This window comes from Mustela putorius, unplaced genomic scaffold, assembly GCF_011764305.1.
Source record: "Mustela putorius furo isolate JIRA1106 unplaced genomic scaffold, ASM1176430v1.1 tig00000095_pilon_pilon_pilon, whole genome shotgun sequence".
NCBI lineage: Eukaryota > Metazoa > Chordata > Mammalia > Carnivora > Mustelidae > Mustela > Mustela putorius.
In genome coordinates, this window is record NW_025421280.1 from 33,476,796 (window position 1) to 33,492,819 (window position 16,024).

The following is a 16,024-nucleotide window of genomic DNA, read 5'->3' on the forward strand; positions in this document are numbered from 1 at the left end:
AGTCACCCGGCTCCGTGTTCAAGCTGAGGGTGACTCCGGGAGGGAAAATCCCCAGCACAGCACCCATCAGGGACCTCACTGCCAATATTAACAGGATCCCAAAACGCACCCAGAAGCGGAGTCTTTTCTCTCCCAGGCCATCTTGCTTCAGAGGCAAGGCAATTTGTCTTTTATTCGTATAGGAGCTAATGCCCTATAAATATCTCATTATTGGCTTGCATTTTCCCAAAGCTTTCACACAATAAGGGCTTAATTACAGCATGTGGTTAGCAACGCCAGTAAATTAAGGGTTCACTGATGTTCCCATTTTTTCTTGCAATTGAGGGCCCTGTAATTTCGGCATTTCCACTCGAATCCGTCAAGAGCTTGGCAGATGTGGCTCTGACCCAAATGCAAACACCTAGCGAGACACGTGGTTCCCTTCCGTCGGCGTGAGCTCTGAAAACCCTCAATCTAGAACTGTCCACAGGCTCGTCCTCTGCCCTCAGCGGGAAACGACCAGCTCACTGCCAGGGAGATTTCAATCCGTGTACCTAGTGAGGGCTAGTATCCCTGGACAAGTAAGTCTGAGAAAGCCCTCAGCCGCCCAGAGCTCAGGTCTGGAGAAATCTGTCTTCCTGGCCATAAACATAATCCGAACATGCAAAACCAAACCAAGAACCATAAGGGGAGACCACCCACATGGGGGGGTGGCTTTCCAGCGGCATACACCTTCCCAGGCTCTTTGCTCCAAAAACACAACTGCTTTGCAGGAGACGAGAGCACCCCTCCGCTGGGTCCAGGAAACGAACAGGTCTCACACAGCCTTCCGGACCGCTAAATTTCTCACTCCCAGGAGCTATTTCATAGCTGGGTGTCCAACACCCTGTCTAGCCAGTTCCCTACTGTGGGGCATTTTTGCTCCCCGTCTCCCACTCCCACCACCACAGGCTAAGTGAGTGAGCATAAATGACTCTCACACCAAGTATCTGACCCCAGCCACCGTTTCCACATAGCAACACACCAGTAAGAGGCCCGCGCTAGCATTTCTGGATCTGGCTCAGTGGAGGGTCCTGGTTAGATCCCTGCCGGGCCAAAGTCAGAATGAGGCCCGCGCCGCGCGAGAAGTACTCAATTAATGGTTCCGCTAAACTAAGGTGGTTTTATATAAACAAAGTAATTACGAATTCCTTTTCTTTGCGGAAAAAGAAATTAACTGATGGTGAGTCTTCACCTGGGTCTTTTGCAAAACACAGGGCTCTCCTATTTCACAAGGATTCGCTCATTTGAGCCTCAGTCCGCTCCCAGGGGAGAAGGAACATCCTGAACCCCATTCTCCAGATGTGTGAAGTGAGGCCCGGAGAAGTGAGGTCATTCAGTGGACCTATGACAGGGACAGCCACATTCCCACAGGTGCCTTTGGACGCTCCCCATTCAGGCTCGCCCAGGTACTACTGACCACACAGGTGAAGGAACTTTATTTAGTTTTGCTCCGCAAGGAGAAAACCGTGGAAACGGCTGTCATTTCCAAGCAGCTTCGAACACCCATGACCGTGAAGGCACATGCCGGTCCCTCAGTCTGGCAGGGGCGGGAGCAGCCAGTAGTCATCTGACAGGTATCTGTCGCGCACCCACTGTGTGCCAGGCTGCCTGGTGCGGCCATGTCTCCTGGAAGGACACGTCACTCAAGACCAAATGGAAATGGATCTGGAGATGGTAGAGACCCAGGGGCAGCTGAGTCTTGTCAAAAGAAAAATGGCACTGGGCCCCTCTGTGAGCCGGCAAGTACTGTTCACTGAGAAAATCAAGGTAAAGCTGAAAATCAAAGGCAAGAGCCCTCAGCTTTCCCAGAACCACGTCTGGAAGGATTGGAATGGTGCCACCACAGCCTTCCCTCTGCTCAGAGCCTCCCCAGGCCCCCACTCCAGCCCACCCCAGCAGCTGCTAATCTCGTCTGCCCTGACTGTCCTGCTATACTGGCCTGCAGGCAGGCCTACCTCAGGGCCTTAGCACTGGCCGTTCCCACAGCCTGAGATGCTCCCCCAGCAAATCTCCACCAGCGGCTCTTCCCTCACATGCTTAAGTCCTAGCTCAAATGTCATTTTCTCCAAGAGGCCTTCCCTGACGGCCCCCCCCCGCCCCCTCCTATTTAAAACCCTAACTTGCCCCTGCCCTCTCCAAGAGCCTGCTCTTCTAGTCCCTGCCCTCTCCAAGAGCCTGCTCTTCTAGTCCTTAGCAGTTATCCATTTCCACCCTGTTTCTTCCTTATCTGCCCCCTCTCTTATCTGCCCCCCAGCACAGGGGTTTTGGTATCTTGCTCAGGGCCCTGTCTGCAGCCCCCGAGCAGGGCCGGACACATGAGTACACGTGCTCAGGAAACATTTTTCAGTGAACAAATGAAAACTGCACAGCGTTTTAAGCACTTTCCCTGTGCTAGACACTCTTTTGAGCATTTAGTACTCGCTCCACCCTCAATAACAGGCACCAGATGACTTGATCTTCCCTAAGAGGTAAAACACACCCATCTGGTCACCTGAAAGGGGCCCATGAGGGGACACTGTTAACAGCCCCATTCCCGAGCTGGGGATACTAAGGTTCAGAGGGGAAAGGCTCATGGGATCAAGCCCAGCCCTGGGGAAATTCTGAGCTGAGGGGCCTCAACCTCAGTTTCCTCCTCTTCTCCCAAGGAAAAATTTCCCAAGCTCCTCCCTTCATTGGGCTGCTGAGGCTAAAAGACCAGAGTCAGTGGAGAGCCACATCCTTCCCCCTTCTCGGGGCCACATGCTAGTACAGGGCGGATAAGCCAAGGGTCTTAACCTCAAAGGTTTCCAGGGCCAGGCAAATGTAAAATGAGCCTGGGTGAGTATTAGGGAATAGTGAGGAGTGTGGCACCTCATGCCAAGCAAGACTCAGGCCTAAGAGGGCCAGAACACGACGATCGTTAACAGCAGCAGCCATGGGCACAGGGTCAATGCACTCAACACCCATTAACTCATGTAGTCCCCCTGGGGAGGGTCTAGTTATCATCCTGTTTTACAGAAAAGGAACCTGAGTCCACTTGGCCAAAATCACACACCCAAACACACTGGAAGTCAGGCCTAAGGCCCGGAGCCCATGCACACCACCACTACACTCGAAAGGTGTGCAGCTAAGCACTGCAAAAATCTGAATTCTGATGCAAAATATAAATACTGGCAGCTAATGAGAAACAAAAAAGATTTTAAACACTACGCAGGTGAAACAAAAAGACCAGCACGCAGGCCTGGGCCCCCGGCAGCCGCTCTGCAACCACTGGTACAGGTTGAGCTAGCTGGACCATTCTCCCTTGGACCACATTCTTAGAAAACCCACAGGAGGTGGCAATGAAACAGAGCCGCCTGTGCTCTGAGCCCCTGGCACAGGCCCTTGACATACTCTCTCGCTTGCTCCTTGAAACCATCCAAGATGTCCACTGTTAAGGGTCTACAACCCAAAGAAGCAAACAGGTTCTCATTCAAAATGAGGCCCGCCTGCCGTCCCCCTAAGGCAGGGCTTGGTAGCTAAGAAACCTTACCCACGCTCCAGAAATAAAAAGAAGTTAGCTCTGTTTGAGCAACCCATACCCAAGAAGCTTTTTTACAAGTCTGGTTCTCAGGCCCTGAAATAATGCTCTTAACGACCAAGGTCACATTGCAGGCTTCTGGGAGCAGGTTGCCACAGGAGCCCACTCAGTGGTAGGTGCCTGGGAGGGTGGGTAAGAGAGAAAGGGGAGGGGCAGAGAGGCAGAGGGGACGTGGGCAGGGAAGAGAGACCCCGGGTCCCCAACCTAGAGCCCCCAATTCCTCACTGAGTGGTCCTGAGCACGAGTGCTCTTCTGAGCCTCAGTTGTCTGATCTGTAAAGTGGGATCATAGCAGTGTTGGCCTCATCAGGCTTCAAAGCAGTCCAGTGTGTAACTCGAAACACTTTCATTCTGATTAGTTTTTGTTGCTGATATAAGAGGAACCAGCGTGGGGAGTAACAGCCTGTCCGTGTCAACCTACTGTGCGCCGGGACATTGTGTTAAGGACTTTCAACACACCATATCCCTGCATCAAGGCAACAGTTTTGTCGAGGGACTCATCACCCCATCTTTAGGAGGGGAAACTGAGGCTCAGAGAGGCCAAACCACCTGTGCAAGGTCACAAGGCAAATGACACGGACAGAGCTTTGCTGTGTGCTCACTGAAAGCCTGAGCAGGGAGGAAGATAACCATGCAAAGGGGCCCACAGCCCAGCCCAAGGCTCAGCCCAGGCCCAGTTGACCCCAAGTCCACACCTTTCCGCCGCAGTGGACAACAGGCAGGGCGCCAGAGACAGAGCAGCAAAGGAGGAAATTCATGCCGCTGAGAGAAAAACTCTGGGCCTCCGGGAAGGCAGGGCGGGGCTGGGCACCCAGCTGGGTTCCAACGAGCCCTAGCCTGGTGCCCTTGGGCCAAGGATGAGTCTTTACTGAGCCTCCCAGCTCGTGCTTAAACTGGGGATAAGAGAACCTCCACCTAACGCACTGCAGGGTTCAAGATGCTGACAAAAGAACTCAGCCTGGGGCCGGCCACAGGAACATTACCCCTTAACACACGGATCACAACCACAGTAATAATAACGATGACTATGATGTTATCATTCAGCAGCCACAGGCACAAATCGAGTCCTTCCCAGAATGGAGAAGTGACAGTCCATCTGGGAGGCAGCAGGGTAAGAAGCGGGGGAAGGGAGAGGAAAGAACCGAACACCCCTGGAGGCCACATGTCCAGCTCTCGTTCATCTGCTTCCTGAATCCTAGAAACAGCCCACAGAGCGGAGTCTGTCCACTGGACAAATGGGTAAACTGAGGCTTCCCAGGGCTGGCCAAGAGCCTTATCAGGCTCCAACAAGGGCCCCCAATTTGCAGGCTTTCGCTTGGGAATTAGCCTGTGTTCTGGGGCCCCAGAGCACTGTGACAAGGGCGGGGAAAGAATCCTGCAGAAAGGTCCCCCACAGGGTCCTACTTGTAACTGACAGGGAAATTCAGGTTTCATCCTTCAGCTCTCTGTCCTCTGCATGCTCCCACCACCCCCTCCCTACTGCAGAGGTGGGGCCAGACAGCCAGGGCTTGCCAGGGCACTGATGGGCAGACTAAGATAACGCCAGACACCTGTACAGACAGACAAAAGGATCCATTCGGGAGAGAAGCCAGCGTTTGCCAGGGACCAGGCTTTGGAGTCAGCCTAGGAGAACCAGACAACCGAGTCCCCCAGGGTCCAGCCAGCCAAGTCAGGCTGCAGAGGCCAGAGTAACCCAACAGAGGCATGGTTAAGTGTTAAAGTCTGCGAGGGGCACGGACCGGCGGCCAGGCAGCACAGGTCACCCCAGACAGCTAGCCAGGCAGCAGGGGCCCCCTGAGGGACTGGACAGATGGACAGCCAAATGGTGGTGGCAAGGTGTTCTATCCAGGACAGAGAGACAGTCAACCAGACGGCAGGGCCTGCTCCAGATAAATCAACAGCCAGCCAGACCACAGTGGTCGAACCAATAGGTATCTAGCTGGCAGGTTTCGGACAGACAGAGAAGAGGGACCTAATCCTGACCCACTGGCAACCAGATGGTAGAATTCAGTCACGAAAGCTGGGGACCAGAAGAGTCGGCGACGGTCCACCGCACTTCCTGGCCCACGCCCCCCAGTGGGTGAGACGCCCCAAGGGCCTGAGCCGGATCCCCAGACCCTGCAGGAAGCCCTCCGCCCAGGGCGTCCTACAGAGCCCGCCTCCCTGTCCCCGTCCCCGTCGCGGGCACGCAAGCGCCGCAGTTACGCCGGCTGCGCAGGGCGCGCCATTCCCGGTCCGCCCTCCGCGCCCTAGGCCGCCGCCCGCCCGCAGTCGCCGCCGCGCTCGCTCACCGGCCGACGAAGTTCTCGAGCACCGAGCTCTTGCCGGCGCTCTGGCCGCCCACCACGGCGATCTGCGGCAGGTCCAGGTGGCAGCTCTGGCCGATGGAGCTGAAAGCGTCCTGCAGTTTGTTGACCAGGGGGATCAGCTCTTCCATCCCGCGGTTGCCCATGGCGCCGGTGGCCCCGGCCCGAGCGCCCCGCGCTCTCCGCCTGTCCCGGCCCTTAACGACGCGGCCCCGCGGCGTCCGCGGCCGTTGCTCCCCGCCCGCCCGGGCCTCGGCGCGACGCCCGCTCCCGGCTCGGCCTCACAGTCGCCGCCTCATCCGGTTCTCAGACGACACCCGACCCGAGCGACCTCCCGCCCGGGCCCCGGGGCTGCGCCCAAAGCCCTCACACCGCTCCCGATTGGCCGGTCACGCTGCCACTCGTACATGCGAGCCAATGAAAGAGAGGTATAGGCCTGTGGTTGAGTGACCCTTCCCCCGAAAGACCGCCCGGCGGACCCATTGGACTCCAGAACTGTCGCTTTTGCGCAAGAGCCAATAGCGTGGGGGCAGCGAGTTGTCAAGGCCAGGAGGCGGTGTTTCGGAAAATGTAGGAAGAATAAGCTCCGCCTATTGTGGGAGGCACCCTATGGGCAAGAACACCCAAGTCTTATTGGCAGGAAGACCCGCCAGTCAACAGTGCCGGCCAATGACGTTAGGGATCAATTCATCGACTCTGGTTTGTCACTTGACACTACCTAGTTCCCTAAGAATTCCCCATTGGTTTATATAAATATCACTCCATTCCTCCAGCCAACAAAGCCAAAGAGGACGGGCTTTGACCTCCGAATCCTGACTTTGATCGAGAACTTCTCTGTCAATCAAAGAATCTCCCGTTCTTGTGATTGTTTTAAGTCTGTTAGAGAGTCTTCTGGAGTAAAGACTAAGGCGCACCATACTCGCCGAAGGGCGACACCTTGTGGTCGGACCCGGTAGTGATAGTCGCTTCTGAGTTTCCGGCCTCTGGAGAAAACTACAAGTCCTAGAATGCATCTCCGCCCGAGGTTGCAAACCAGCATTTCGCGCCGGGTTTCAAAGCGCTTTGAAGGGCAGTGCTGCGTTAGTAGTTCCTGGGGAGAAGCGGTTTAGCACTGCGTTGGCTCTCATTTTCATTCCTGTAAAGTCCCACCTCCACGTTTTTGCAAATGCTATGCCCTTTCCTAGGATTACCTTCCGCTCACGCCCCGACTTGATTCCACTACCGCCTGTAACGTTGTTCCCCTGCCTCTTCAACTTGAGCGTTTCGTGACCTTTTCGAGTACCCAATGAAACTCAACGGATCCTCTCCCCCAAGTAAAGATATTATTTTGCAGTCGGTGTTGGGGGTTCTGGGAACTAGGAATCTTGACCTCATGGGGAAAAAAGCCAGGGATAGGTGGAAGTATTTTATATAGTGATCTGATTCCCCTGGGCATAGATTGGCCAGAGAGAAGCCCAATAAGGAGTCAGATGAAACGGAGGTAGGGAATGGGACTGATGAGGCAGTAACAGGGAATGGCAGTAGCCAATGGTATATGCCTGCTCCAAGACCTAAAACCCGGGTCCCAGAGAGGTGGGCAAAAAGTCAACCGACAAGGCTTCGCATTGCAGCCTTGACCGCAGTGACGGAAGCCTGGAAACACCCTACATCCCCTTCGCTGAGCTCGTTAAATAAATACTGTGCAACAGCTGTAAGACAGGAAGTCTTCATGTTCTGACGTGTAAACAATTTGAAATATACTCAGAGGGGGAAAAAAAAGGTACAGAACTGCACACAAAGGGCGCCCACATTCTTGAAAAATATATATACATGGAAAATCTCTGGGAGAATACACAAACCGATCAAATAGTTTCATTTTTATGCTATTAGAATACTGGATCCTACACATTGTACACAGGATTACCTTTTCAATATAAAAACCCATTATCTTCTCTTCTAAGAGCACCAGCTCTATAATTGGCCCCATCTAGGTTAGATCATGTGCCTATTTTTTTGCTCACTTCATTCCTCTGAACCTGTCTCCTCATCAGTAACATGGGACTGCAGCTACAAATGCTTTACAAAGTTGCAAGAATTAAACACACAAAGCACTACTTAGAACAGTACTAGGGGAGTGCCTGGGTGGCTCAGTGGGTTAAGCCTCTCCCTTCTACTCAGGTCATGGTCTCAGAGTCCTAGGATCGAGCCCCACATTGGGCTCTCTGTTCAGCGGGGAGCCTGCTTCCCCCTCTCTGTGTGCCTCTCTGCCTACTTGTGATCTCTCTCTGTCAAATAAATAAATAAAATCTTAAAAACAACAACAACAACAACAGCGTAAGCATCTGCTAGATCACACCTACTGTCACCATCACTGTGTTTACTGACAGCAAAATTAAGCCATGCGTCAAAAGTCAAGGCTCAGAGCAGGAGCTCCGGAGCCAGGGGCTTCCTCTCAGTGGTGACCTTGGACAAGCTACTTTCCCTCTCTGCCTATTTCCTCACCTGTGGAAAGTTGGGGAACAAGTACCCACCCTCAGGCTGGCTGGGGGGCCTGAGCCACGGGAAAAAGGACGCATCTCCTGTGCTGGGGTACGTCCTACATGCCAGGCTGCGCCAGATGGTTTCCAGAGAACAGCCATTGCCAAGGTCACTTATTATTATTATCAATGGGGGGAGCGGGGGGGGGGGGCATGGAACTGGACACAACATGGCAATGACACATTGGCCACAGGGACACTCAGAAGAAGAGGACCAAGACAGGCCACCTTCCCAAGAAGGCACAGATAACACTCTAAATTAGAATAATAATAATAATAAAAAAAAATCCTTCGGTACCTCCCAGTCCCTCTCCTCCTGCCCCCCCAAACCAGATCAACTCAGAGTGATCCCCACCGAGGCCAGGGCTTCAGTGGCCCAGGTGGGACAGAGGGTGGGGTCCCCGTACATGGTGCCCATGAAGTCCCGGACAAAGTCAGGGAAGCGCTTCTCCACGATGCTGGCCCTCACGGCGCTCATCAGCTGCAGCTGCGGGGGGTGGGGGAGAATGTCAGCCAAGGTATCAGCCAGGGGGGCCCCAGGACCCTCCCCAGTCCCGCCCCCAGGGCCTGGCCCACCCGGGCACCTGGTAGGCAATATTGTGGACGGTGAGGTGATGCAGGGCGGCCGTGTTGTCACTGTGCAGCAGAGCGTGCAGGAAGGCCCGGCTGTGCCTGTGGACAGGAGGCTGGGGCTCAGCCCCGCGGCGTCCTGCTGCCGTCCACACCCTTCCCCAGCACCCCCGGGCCCAGCTTCCCCTACTTCTGGCAGGTGGGACAGGCACAGTCGTTGTCTATGGGCCGGAAGTCCTTCTCATACTGCTTCTTCTTCAGCTGCAGGTTCCCGGTGGGCACCAAAGCTGAGCCAAAGCGCTGGGGGAGGGGTGGACGAGGGCAAAGGGGGTGTCAACCAGGTCTTCATCCGCACCGTCCCCCCCACCCTGCCCCCACCCCGTCTGCCCCCTGCCCAGGGCCTCACCGCCGTCCGCGTGGGGAAGACGCAGTCGAACATGTCACATCCAAGAGCCACGCAGACCACCAGATCGGTGGCATAGCTGAGGGGACGGCCGTGGCAGGAGGGAGCAGAGAACCTCGCGCCCTGCTCACACACTCAGGTCTCCCCCCGCCCTGCAGACACCCCGACTCCCCGGACACGGGGCCACCTCCCCCCACCCACAACCGCCCCGCCCCTAGAGGAAGGCCGTGTCCTCCTCCAGTCCCCACCCCCCAGGCAGCGCTGTGTCCTTCTACCAACACGAGCCCCGGCAGGAGTGCCCAGGAACCTGCTTGCTCCCCACAGGTAGGGCCGGGTTCCCTCCCTCCACATACCCGACCCCCATCAGGTAGCGAGGCTTGTCCTTAGGCAGCCTTGAGGTGCTCAGCGCCACCATCCTCCAGAACTGGCCCTTGCTTTCGCCCCCGCTCAGGCCCCCGATGGCGAAGCCCGGCACGTCCCTCTTGGTCATCTCTGGGGGTACAGGGCAAGGTGAGCGGCCACCAGGCAAAAGAAAATACGCCTCCTCCTCAGCAGCCCCGGGGCAGACCCTGCCCAGACATCCACAGTCCCTCGGGAAGAAGGGGGGCGGGGGGAGTGTCTGTCTGACTGTCTGTCTAAAGGTTGCTGGTGGTCTCAGCTCCCATTTGTTGGGCGCCTGCCGCGTGTGACGCCCCCTCCCCTCCTGCAATCCTCAGGACAGGCCCACGGCCTCTGCTCCCTTCACCGACACCGAAGACGGCACCAGGTATGTTTTGAAACTGAGCATTTCCCAGATTCTAGAATCTAGAACATCCCATGGGCTGGGTAATAGTCTGTCCTCAAACTCTGTAACGTTTCAGCGGCCGAACATGTAGAGACTCCCACCAACTGGGGTAAATAACCCCACAGGTCTGGGCTGGCCACCAAAGGAGTTAGGTGCAAATTTCCAAGCGTTCTACATTTTAAAAGTGAGCCACTAGGCCCCAGAAAGGCAGCTCTGCGCCATTGTTGGGGTGTTCAGGGTCTCGACGCTGGCCCGAGGCTGCATATGCCAGAGGCTGTATTTGAACCCAGGTCCAGCCTCCGAGCCCAGTTGTGTCTGGGGCCCCAGTTGCCTAGTTCCACCACGGGAGGCCACGGCATTGACAAAATAGACCCAGTCCAAGGGGCAGTTTTCAAAGCTGGAACAAGCAGCCGAATCCACGGGGTAGGGGGACCAGTTGTTCAAATGTGGCCTCCCAGCCCCTCCCCGCGGACCCTGATCCAGTCGTGGGGAGAAGCCAGACAGCACTGGTACAGGTGAGCTTGGAGCATTTTAGAAGCAGCATCAGCGTGGCGGCAAACCGAATCTGCTAGGGCAAGACCAGCGTGGTTTGTTGTTGTTTTTTTTTAAATGAGCGAACAGAGAATGCCAGGAAATGTTCCACACGTTAAGGCTAATGTTTCCTGAAGTCTTGGTTTCTGCTTTCATCTATGTCCACACATACTGAGCTGTGACAGGAAATGTGTCTCTGCCTGGGGCGGGGGGGGTCTCTGTTAAAAAGACTTACTGGACTGGGAGCTGGGCACAGCTTGAGAAGAAAAGGAACTACAGCAAGGATGTCCTGCATAACGGTATACACGGATGCCAGGCAGAGGCCCAAGACTTTGGACAGACTTTCCTGTTTATCCTCTCACTTCAACCCATGACACTGGGAACATGTGCCCATTTTACAGAGGCAAAAAGGGAACCTCAGAGAGGCCAAGCCACTAACCCAAGGGTGCACAGCTATGAAGCAAGAGATCAGAGGTCTGGATCTGGCCAGCCAAACTCTAGGACTCAGAGTCTTGCCTGTGACGCTTCATTGCCTTTGAGTCCTCATTTCTATCTCCCTTTTGTCTCCATGGCCACGGCCTTCGTGTAGGCCTGTCTCTCTTCCCCTGGGCAAATACTCCGGCCTCCTTATGGGCTTTCTGCTTCCTATCCTACAGGGATATGTTCCATGATGCCTCTTGGTCGCTGTCACTCTCCCACTCAACAGCCCTCCATGGCTCCCCAGTACCTCAGTGAGGTATCCCAGGGCCTCCCATGTCAGCACAATGCCCTGGGCCCCACCCCTCACTCTGGACCCTGGGGAGGAACCAGCACCTGCACCGGTTAATGCTGTGGGTTCTACAGCCCAAGAACTAGGTCTAAACCCCAGCTCTGCAACATCCAAGCTGCGTGGCTTTGGGGTAAGTGACTGTACAGCCCTGTGCTTCAGGTTCCTCTGCTGTAACCTTGGGAACCTGGGAGTTCCCACCTTATAGGATGGTTATGAAAACTCTGGATCAATCTGTGACCGGCCCACGGCATAGCATCCAGCGAACACCCCCCAACCGCCAGCTGTTGGAATGACTATCATTCGGCAAACATTCTAGTCTGTTCTGCCCCCGGGCCTTTGTTTCAGCTATTCCTTCCACCCCTCAATAACCACCATGCACACCATCACATGCCAGGCCCATGGGGGGCCCTCAGTGATGGACAAGCCCTGGATGGAACAGCTTATGGGTCTACCTTCGAGGCAGGTGGTCCGGAGATCCGCGTCTAGACCACCCTGGATGATGGCAAAGAGGTTTTGCTTGTCTGGTCGCTGATGGGCTGCGATGCACCGGTCCAGCCAGCGGATGGACCTGTGAGAGGGCCCAAGTCATGAGCCGTAGGGGAAGCAGACAAGGCTACAGGACTAGGATCTGTTCCCTGACACACACATACCTGTACATAGCCTCCTCCACGCGTGGCCCTGTCACAGTACTGCTGACCACATCATCTAGTTGCATGATGATGTCCGAGCCTGGGGGGGTGAGACAGAAGCACCATCACTGGGGAAGCCTTCACGTCCTGCTGGGGATAAGCTGGACCTTCGAAGTGCCGCCCTGGGTCTTGCTGGCTTCCACACAGCCCCCTAGTCTGTTCATACAACAACCAGAGGGAGGTTCTGAAAATACCCATCGGATCTCGCCTCACCCCAGCTGAAACCCTGCCGGAGCACGGGGAATGAAATCCCACTCCGGCAGAATTAACCTTCGAGAGCAAAATGTTGTGTATACAAAGCAAACTGCCCTGGTGTGGCAGGCAATGGGACCCCGGGAGCCCAGGTGCCCATCAACAGGTGTCTGGCTCAGTAAGTCAGGGTCCAGCCCTTAACAATGTTCCTTTCCCACAATTCCAAAATCTAGAAACTTCTCAAAACCAAAGACTTTATCTCATGCCTACAGCATATCTAATTTGGCAGCAAAACCCAAGACAGTCATTATCTTTAATAAAATCCGATTTAGCAGGTGACTTATTCAGTCTCAAAAAGGAAAAAAAAATCTGACATATACTACAACGTCATGGCCATTAGGCTCAGTGAACTAAGCCAGACACAAAATAATGACAAATACTGTATGATTCCATTTGTATGAGGTCCCTAGAGAAGTCTAGGGACAGGAAGTAGATGGCGGCAGCCAGAGGCTAAAGGAGAGGGATGGAGAGTCAGTGTTTAATAGGAACGGGGTTTCAGCTTCGCAGCATGAAGAGTTCTGGAGAAGGATGGTAGTGAACAGTTGCACAACAGTGTAAATGTGCTTAGTGCCACTAAATCAGACACTTAAACACGGTTAGAGTCAGGGCAGCTGGCTGGCTCAGTCAGCAGAGCTCACTGCTCTTGGTCTCACGGTCATGAGTTCAAACCCCACATGGGGCACCTGGCCTACTTAAGTAAATTTTAGAAATAATTTTTTTTTTAAGATTTTATTTATGTATTTGACAGACAGAGACCCCAAGTAGGCAGAGAGGCAGACAGAGACAGAGGAGGAAGCAGGTTCCCTGCTGAGCAGAGAGCCCGATGCAGGGCCCCATCCCAGGACCCTGAAATCACAACCTGAGCCTAAGGCAGAGGTTTTAACCCACTGAGCCACCCAGGCGCCGCCCACCATCTTTTTTTAATGGAAAGAGGGAAGTTTAACAGGGTGCTGCCCAGACCTACCAGGACACTATGTATGTTGCATTATCCTTCTAAAATACTACAATTCTGAATTAGCCTGAAGAATTTCAAATGAGGGGCTGTGGATTTATATGTGTTAGAAAAGCTCAGGGGAACATTGCCAAGACGCATCATTCCAGGAAAAAAGCACAGTGCACCACACAAACCCAAGATGGGCCAATTTGAGAATAAATGTGGATCGATTCAACTGAAGAAATTGAGACACATCAAATACATCTAAACCCATGGTTAAATAAACAAATGAGCAAAAAAACAACCAACTCACAATTACATGGTCATCCTAAAAACACTAAAGATTCATTCACCCCTGCTAGAAGATGCTAAGTAATCAATCCATGAGAACTAGTAAATAAGGAAAAGACTGAATCCCACTCTTCCTATATAAATTGAACTACTTCTTCTCCCAGGAGCAGGTGAGGGACGTTTTTCTTTACAGAAATAACCTGGTTGGGGCGCCTGGGTGGCTCAGTGGGTTAAGGCTCTGCCTTCGGCTCAGGTCATGATCCCAGGGTCCTGGGTGGGCTCTCTGCTCAGCAGGGGGCCTGCTTCCTCCTCCCCCTCTGCCTGCCTCTCAGACTACTTGTGATCTCTCTGTCAAATAAATAAATTTTTTAAAAAGAAAAAAAGAAATAACCTGGGTGATAGATGAAGGCCACTTTGGAACTCCTCATGGCATGAGAGTCCCAGGCAAAGAGCACAATGGCTCCCAGGGAGATCCCAGCAGAGGTGAGGCGCTCCCTGATGGAAATACACACACTGCAAAGCCCTCTGGCTACAGGAAACCAGAACCTAATTTGCACAAGCCTCAAGATCTGACTACCAACTACGGTAAATCCAGAAGGCAGAAGAAGACTGTTACATGCATGGTGGGGATGCGATCAGCAAAATTCAGACCCTGGGACACCCTACGGGGGAAAGGAACTCCTCTCTTGAAGGAGCAAATTTATGAAAAAAATGAACAAATGAATGAATGATGAATGAATGAATGAATGAATGATGACTGAATGGATGAATGAATTGGCATCCAATAGGGAGACGGAGCCCCACCTCCAACCCCACTCTGCCTCCTCCCTCAGCAGGGCTCCGCTTGGGATGCTCTGCCTCTCCTCCTGGTCCTCCCCTCCTGTGTCCCAAATAAATAAATAAATAAATAAGGTCTTTTCAAAAAGGAAGACGACAGGAAGGAGGTACAGCTAGAAACTACATAATGTGCACTATATACAATATATACCACAGAGAAATGGTCATTGTGTTTATCAAGGGATGAAGGATACTGATATAAACAGAAAGGACAGAAGGCTTCCCCCTTCGCCCTTTGTTGCTCTCATTATTTCTCATTATTAATCGTTGCCCCACTAATTTGTCATTTAAGAGAAAGAACAGCTTTAGAGATATGATAAAAGCTCCTACATGCCAGGCACTGTGTTAAGTGATGAACAAACATTACGTCATTACTTCTGTGAACTATCCTCACTTGAGTTGGCTCCTCTGAAGCTCAGGCAGGGGGAGTGACTTACCCAAAACCGAGCATCCCCTAAGGACCCGGCCCGCCTCACCTCCCCACTCTAGAGGCAAGGCAAGAGCAGATGGCCCAGGATTCGCTCACCTAAAGCGTTCTGGATCTCCACGGACTTCTCCGGGCTCAGAAGGGTCTCGTCGCCATCGTAAGGGGAACGGAAGCGGACGCCCTCCTCCGTCACCTCGGAAAGGGACACCAGAGATACCATCTGGAAGCCGCCGCTGTCCTGAGGGAAATCCCACCGCAGGGCTGTCAGGGGGGTGGCGCCCTGGGAGCCCAGGCGCCCTGGGATCCCGGCCCCGACTCCACCTCACCGTCAGTAGATTGTGGGGCCAGTTCATGAAGCCGTGGAGACCGTGGGCTTTCTGGATCAGCTCGGGGCCCTGGGTCAGAAGAAAGGAACAGGTTAGTGGGGAGCATTACCCCGAGGGTTCATGTTGGAGGACAGGCCTGGCCACCTACGGTGCCCGCCGCTCCCTCCTGCCCATGCCTCGGAGGTGCCCGTACTCCCCACTACCTGCCATCTCCCCAAGGTAGAACCGACCCACCGGCCTCAGACCCAGATGATAGGTGTTGCCCAGGCAGATGCGGCAGCCCAGAGCGTCCAGCTGCTCGGCCGTGATGCCCTTCATAGTGGCCTGCGTGCCCACTGGCATGAACACCGGAGTGGCTACCGGCCCGTGCGGCAGCCGTAGCTCCCCTGCCCGGGCCCTGGATCGGCTGCACTCCGCCACCAGCCGCATGATCCGCGGGGCCGACTCCAGGGACGTCGGGCTGACTGCTGCCGCCATTTTAGCTAAGGGAACCACGTGGTCACTGCATCACTCTGGGCGGCGCCATGTTGATTAAAGTCACGTGAGGAAAGCCGCGGGCGGTCTCTTTGGAAGCGAGTGCGGGAACCATGGCAACGGACGCCAGTACGCTTGTCCCCGCGGAGCGGCTAATTAGTTCCCACCGGCTGTGTCTGGTTTGTCCCACCGACACATCAATATTGTTATGGATTCGAATCCTACCCCGGTCACTTCTCTCTGCTCTACAATCAAAGCCTCTCTCCACGCGTTAATTTTCTCCTCTATAAAACGGGGCGAGTAATAGTGTTTTTGTATTAAAAACGTTGTGAAAGG

General features: G+C 54.2%; 2 protein-coding genes across 10 annotated transcripts in view; both read right to left on the bottom strand.

The window, feature by feature from the left end:
* Positions 1-6,217, bottom strand: part of DNM2 (dynamin 2) — an 83,902-nt gene extending 77,685 nt beyond the window's left edge. For 8 of the 9 annotated variants that reach the window (XM_045084012.1, XM_045084008.1, XM_045084006.1 and 5 more), the window contains exon 1: positions 5,871-6,214. In XM_045084012.1, the coding sequence (XP_044939947.1) occupies positions 5,871-6,031 (161 nt within the window). In that variant the 5' untranslated portion in view covers positions 6,032-6,214. Of the gene's footprint in view, positions 1-5,870 lie in introns of all 9 variants that reach the window. The other variant, XM_045084016.1, reaches the window with a different exon arrangement.
* Positions 6,218-7,576: 1,359 nt separating this feature from the next.
* QTRT1 (queuine tRNA-ribosyltransferase catalytic subunit 1) lies at positions 7,577-15,731 on the bottom strand. Its single transcript, XM_004748423.3, has 10 exons — positions 15,449-15,731; positions 15,215-15,283; positions 14,988-15,126; positions 12,109-12,187; positions 11,911-12,026; positions 9,728-9,866; positions 9,378-9,453; positions 9,162-9,271; positions 8,986-9,073; positions 7,577-8,888 (listed from the first exon to the last, which is right to left on the bottom strand). The coding sequence occupies exons 1-10, from the start codon at positions 15,689-15,691 to the stop codon at positions 8,736-8,738; spliced, it is 1,212 nt and encodes a 403-aa protein (XP_004748480.1). The 5' UTR covers positions 15,692-15,731; the 3' UTR covers positions 7,577-8,735.
* Positions 15,732-16,024: the final 293 nt, after the last annotated feature.

Coding starts and splice junctions, on each gene's coding strand:
- QTRT1 (XM_004748423.3), bottom strand. CDS start 15,691: ATGGCGGCAGCAGTCAGCCCGACGTCCCTGGAGTCGGCCCCGCGGATC. Junction 15,284..15,448: donor ATCATCTGGGTCTGAGGCCG/GTGGGTCGGTTC, acceptor CTTCTGACCCAG/GGCCCCGAGCTGATCCAGAA. Junction 9,867..11,910: donor CCGGACCACCTGCCTCGAAG/GTAGACCCATAA, acceptor CTGTACCCCCAG/AGATGACCAAGAGGGACGTG.